This window comes from Dasypus novemcinctus, chromosome 2, assembly GCF_030445035.2.
Source record: "Dasypus novemcinctus isolate mDasNov1 chromosome 2, mDasNov1.1.hap2, whole genome shotgun sequence".
Classification (NCBI taxonomy): Eukaryota; Metazoa; Chordata; class Mammalia; order Cingulata; family Dasypodidae; genus Dasypus; species Dasypus novemcinctus.
The window spans coordinates 167,870,193-167,876,282 of NC_080674.1; the positions used below are offsets into that span (position 1 = coordinate 167,870,193).

Genomic DNA, 6,090 nt, shown 5'->3' on the forward strand with positions numbered 1-6,090 from the left:
AAGAGTACTTTCTAAAAAACTTAAGTGCTTTCTAAAAAACATAAGCACACTGACAGTAGTGATACACAGACCAACTTAAACTATAGAAAATTATCCTTAAGATATACCGGGAAAAGATAAATTAAACTCATCTTTCTTTGGAATTAAATACTTAATATCTACTTATGTCCAGTTACTAGAACAGAGGAAGGCTAAGTAATTCATTGTTTCAGCAATAACAATTACCAACAACTGGTTCAAAGAAAAGTTGATAAAGGAAGACTAGAAAGCTGACTTAATCATCTTTGCTTTCAATTCTGAGAAGCAAACAGAACAGAGATTTACTGGTAAGATAGGGAAAATAAGGGGGAAAACACCTGAGGACTGAAAGAAAAGAAAAACCATTGATAAATTCGAGCTGTGGCTGTATTTACATATTTGCAGTGGCAAATTTCATGAAAGCCAAGTATTGTGCTTTTCAAGTTCAGAGAATACATACTAATCTGATGAATAAAAAATGTATTATCTGTTGAAATAGTTGAATGAACTACTGTCTATAAAAGCAAAATGTTCTTCCTCTGGGGTCAGCTAGATTAGAAAAACCTAGCGCGCTATTATATTATCTAAACATTTGAGGAACTAAAAATAAGCACTTAAACACCAACAAAAATCAACTTATGGGGGAAAAATACAAATTATGCTTAAGAGAAAAACTTAATATGGACTATCTATAGCAGTTGTCTTAGGACCTTGGCCAGAGCTGTGTAAATCATTATCATTTTAAAAAGTCACTGATGCAGTAGTTTTACCGTTAATATAACTCCCACCAATGAAAGAGGATTTGAACAGCAGCAGTTTTGGTCTACCACTACCTGTCACGTTCACTACATTTAACAGAACTCTAAAAACGTTAAATTTATACCATTTTTTGAACAACAGAATATGAAAGTATCCCATTTTATTACAGCCCAAATACAGACTGGTCATAGAATGACCGGAATCAAGCCAGTCCTAGTTGGTGGGAGTGCTGCTGCTTATCCTTTCCCACCACAGGTGCCTTTTATGCAACTTGACAAAGAGTGGGAAGGAAACTGGCACTCCACGCTTAAGATGGCCCAAGGCTTTATCTGCTTTTCCTCAGTTCCAAAATGTTCTGCAAAACACATCCATTTAATACCACCAGGAGGCGCAATAATTGTGACAAAAATCCCTCTAACCTCCAGAAACCTCTTCAAGGTCTCATAAGCCCATTTTGAAGTATATCACCATACTTAAGAACTGCCACCATACTGGATCTAACAGACGCTCCAAAGAACATATTTGGGAGGAATTCATTTTTCTTTCTGAAGTAAACCTCATTGGGTAGGATACAATAAAAGCCATGGTTACACTTACTATTTGCATAAAGCATTTAAATATAACATGTGTTAAGACATCAATAGGTTTATTATTTTTTTCTGCTTCTGTTTTCAGCCTAAACTGACTCTGGAAGATAAAAATTTTCTAAAATCTATTTGCAATTGTGAAATACTAGTTCCATTTCTCCTTCCTTAATGGAAATTCACTTCTCTAAATAGTCATAGAAGTTAGAAGAGTTTAATTCTAGCCCAATCCTCTCATTGTACAGTTAAGGAAATCAAGGTGTGTAGACATATCTGTTTCTGCCTAAAATCAGACACAGTGTAGAATCTGAACCCAAGTCTCCGAACTCTCTATTGTCTATCTTATCATATAGGCCCTTATTCTATTTATTCAAGCCTTTTGAGCAGTCTTTCCTCATTGGGAAGTTCCTTCCTCTTCTTATTCCCTTGATAATCACAGGAGCCATTCTCTGTCTGGATCTGCTTCACCTCCATTTTGTCATTTTAAGATGCACAGTCTAACTGAACACAGTGCTATAGGTACATGGCTTTGTAGAATGTTTACACTTTTTAGGAATAATCTCTTGCTGCCAGTGAAAGATGAAAATTAAATTCTGAGTATTTATCAGTAAAACAGCCTCATTTTCTAATCTTAATATCGTGTGTCAGACACTACAAAAGCTTTAAAAAGTCCTTGGTGGCAACATTCTTATGTGTTCTTGAATAAGTTTGTTCAAGTCTCCATTCTAAATTGGTTAGTAAAAAAGCAAGAGTTATTTTTTGACAATAGCTGTTCCATTCAACAACTTGGTAACTACTTACATGGCAAATTTTTACCTGACGCACTTGAAAATTAGTAGCATAAGGTGATAAAAACAAACAAATATGGAAGGACAAGAGCAGAAATATCTGACTCCTGAAAAATGTACAGCTTCTTCAGATTTTTATGTACCATAAATTTAAGTCTTCAAAATAAGGTATTAGTGGTTTTCTTCTGCTGCCCACTGGCTTAGGAATTAAGAGGCAGTCTGGTATAAACTACTTTTGGACTTTTAAAAACTATTTAAGCGGTGTCTTCATCTTTACACAATATATTTAAAAACTACCAATGAATTTGAACTGGAAAGGAACCATTATTTTACTTGATTTTTGGTAAGCAAAGGCTAAATAAATAGCAAAATAAGCCCAAAATAAATGAGGCTGTAATAGTTTGAAGCTGGGTGGACCCCAGAAGATCATGTCCTTATAGCTAATCCACTCCTATGGGTGTGAATCTATTGTAGGCGGGACCTTTTGATTAAATTACTTCAGATAAGGGCCTTTGATTTAGGTTACTTCAGTAAGGCGAGACCCAGTGTAGATCTTAATTCTCTTACTGGAGTCCTTCATAAATAGGATGGATAGAGAGCAGATTAAAAGGACCCGGGAGCTCAGAGAAGAATGTACAGAAACTGAGAAAGCCAGAAGAGGAAGAAGTTGAAATTAAGGGACCTCAGGAGAACGCCACAGACAGAGCAGCCAGAAGCTGAATACTACTGAGCATGGAGGGGAAGGCAGAGATAGGCAGATGCCATCATTGTGCCCTGCCATGTGACAGGGAGAGAGCTTTGCCTGATGCCTTGATTTGGGACATTTTTCCCAGCCTGGGAACTGTAAGCTTATAAATTAATAAATCCCCATTGTAAAAGCCAACCCATTTTTAGTATAATGCCTTGGCAGCTCTTAGCAAACTAAAACAGAGGCCTTAATGGTCTCTATATCAAGTGAATAGTTGAAAAGGAAAATCATTAAAGTAACTCACTTTTCAAACACAGAGCCTCTTTCTTAAGGAAGTTTATCCAACTCTCAATGCCAGAACATCTGCTATGGTTATCAAAAGCATATTGATCTACACATTTTGTTCTAAGGGTTTTATATGCAATCTGACGTCTTAGTCCTTAATCCTCACAACATTATTCTAAATTATGTCTCTATCATTATTTTCATTTTCTGCTGACTGAGGTCCAAGGTCAAGATTACAGAACTTACACCCCAGCTCAGAAGGTTCCAAAACCTGTGCTCCTTGGACACTATATTGCCTCCTTGGTAGCATACAAAATTTGGAAACACAAACTCTAAATTCTGGGCATTATCCATGCCACTGTTAATTATTTTGAAATATAGTTTGCCACCTATACTTCCTGATTTTAGGATGGGTGGGACAAATGAACTGTTTTCTCACCACTCTATTGCATAATCACTAACTGATTAAATTCTTAAACTTTTATTTCCTGCTGACCTAGAAGATCTTACTTAACTGTGGTTATATATATTTTAAACGTTAAGGTTTTCCTAGGACACTAAGACGCTAAAGTTACAATTAAGTCTTTAAGGAAATCACTTATATATTAGTCATTTTACCTGCCAGGGAAGTTAGAAGCAGAGCAACAGGATATAAACGGGGTTGCTTTCTCTTTCAGGGCAAATTTCTTAATGACTCCTTAATTAAAGTAAATGGAAGAAGTGGCCCACCAAAAGTGAAGTATAGAGGAAAAGGAAATGGAGGAAAAGAATTACAAGTTTTATGTTGATCTACTTTCACTAGTGTTAGAAAAGCAAAGGATGAATTTCCTTTCGAGTAACTTCAGCCTGACCACAATGGCCACTTGTTACACGTACCACCACTCCAACATTTTTCCAGGTTCATGAGGAATTTGGAAATCCAGGAAGGTAAAGCACATATCCCGACTAGGCCTAAGGTCTCGGTACCGCAGCCTGGGGAACACAGAGGACCACCACACGCTGCTACCCCCACCGCCGAGGCTCCCGTGCTGCCCTGGAGGCAGAGCCCGGGGTCAAGAGAGCCCCAGGGCACTGACCCAGCTCGGGACCACTCCTCTCCCTCCCCTGGCCAAGGCGTCTGCGACTGGGAGGTGGGTGGCGGTACAGGCAGAGAGATCTGAGAGCAGGGGACTAAGGCGATGTTCTGAAACGAAGAAGGGTCTCTTCTCCGCCTTGCCTGTGGGGCCAAGGCCGGAGGGAGCGGGCAGCCGCCATGACGGGGCTGGCCGAGCGGGGGGCGTGACGCGGATGGTCCCGCGCGCAGGGCCAGCTCCCCTCCCTCCTACCTCCCGTCCCGGGGTGGGCCTCGGCCACAACTGCCCCCCGATACTCACGCTTTGTCCACCAGCTCCCGCACCTTCCACATGTTCAACATGGTGCCCCGCGTGAGCCAGGCCGCCGCCTCCCTCTCCTGCGCCCCACAGACTCCCGAGCACTTCCGTGCCGGGGCAAGTCCAGGCCGGGGTCGCCGCCGCCCGCCGCCTCGAACTCCCCCAGTCGGCTCCTTCCCTTGCCACAGCCGCGGCGCCGCCGGTGACACGTCGGGACGCGGCGGCAAAGGCGCTGCGTGAAGCGGAAGTGTACGACTGTCCGCCCTATGCGCGCAGGGCGCGCCGGGACTTGTAGTTTTTTTCTGCGCTGAACGGGGCCACTTAAGTTGCTCCCCTGGCCGGTTGCACTTGGAGAGGTGATGTACTATGGGTGGAACGCTTACTCTCCATGGGATAATCGAAAAGCTTGGAATGAAGAAAGTCACAACTCACCTACAATTCATCTTTTGTTTATACATTCAACAAATATTTACCAAGCGTCTCTTCTGACCTTGCACTGTTGTGGGTACTAGGAACACAGCAGTGAATAAAGCAGACAGAAAAACCTTCGTGTACCTTAAGTTCTAGGCAGGACTACAGCAAAAAACAGACAAAAAGATGAACTGCTGGGCAGTGGATGTGGCTCAGGCAGTTGGGCACCCACTTCCCACATGGGCAGTCCAAGGTTCAGGTCCTGGTGCCTCCTAAAGAAGACAAACAACGAGCAGACATTGACCAAAAGCAATGAGTAGGCAATGAGCAAAAAAATGATTTGGAAATGAGAAAAACAACAAGTAGCCATTGAGCATAAACAAACAAGCAGGGGGCAGATATGGCTTAAGCAGTGGCGTGCCCACCTCCTATATGGGAAGTCCTGGGTTTGGTTCTTGGTACCTTCTAAAGAAGTAGACAATGAGCAAAAACAGCAAGCAAACAGGTAAGGGAGCCGTCTGGGGAGTGGAGGAATGAACTGCAGTTATATATTTAGAAAGTGTTAGGTGTCATGGTGAAAAATAAGACAAGAAAATAACACCTTACTTAAAAACTTGGAGCACCTATAACAATACTGAAAATAGCTAACATGGAGGATTTATTATACTATGTCCTTATTTGTAAAGTCAGGCACTTTGCTAGCCCTTTACCTCAGATGATTTTGTTTAATCTGTACAATTTACTTTGTGCCATACATTGGCCTTTACCCAGATTGTTTTATTTAATCTCACTCTACAAAAAGAAAAGAAAAAGAAGGGAAAAATTTAAGTTTGCACAAGACACGTAATTTGTTAAAAGATGAGGTGAGACTCAAACTCAAGTGACTGAATGCCAAAGACTCAATTTCTAACTACTCTGCATGGCAACCAACATGCTAGGAGCTGGTGTCAGAGTTGAACTCTTCATAGCTATCATGTGTTATAAGCAGACAACATCAGTATCTTTCACAAGATGCCATCCAATGTTGGAAAGCATTCCTTGAAAGACAATGATCTACTACTCACCTGAATCAGAGTTTGGGCAACCCCTCAAGAGAGGTAGAGAGAGCAGTCCTCTGCAAAACTGTATATGACATGCCAGTTTAGACAAAATGGTCCACAAAACACTTCCTGTTAACAAATTCACAC

At 41.2% G+C, this 6,090-nt stretch overlaps 1 protein-coding gene across 6 annotated transcripts in view; it reads right to left on the reverse strand.

Annotated features, from left to right (window-relative positions):
- The window catches only part of CLINT1 (clathrin interactor 1), a 65,832-nt gene extending 61,103 nt beyond the window's left edge, over positions 1-4,729 (reverse strand). For 4 of the 6 annotated variants that reach the window (XM_058281515.2, XM_058281506.2, XM_058281498.2 and 1 more), the window contains exon 1: positions 4,496-4,717. In XM_058281515.2, the coding sequence (XP_058137498.1) occupies positions 4,496-4,536 (41 nt within the window). In that variant the 5' untranslated portion in view covers positions 4,537-4,717. Of the gene's footprint in view, positions 1-4,495 lie in introns of all 6 variants that reach the window. The other 2 variants (XM_058281487.2, XM_058281483.2) reach the window with 2 other exon arrangements.
- Positions 4,730-6,090: the final 1,361 nt, after the last annotated feature.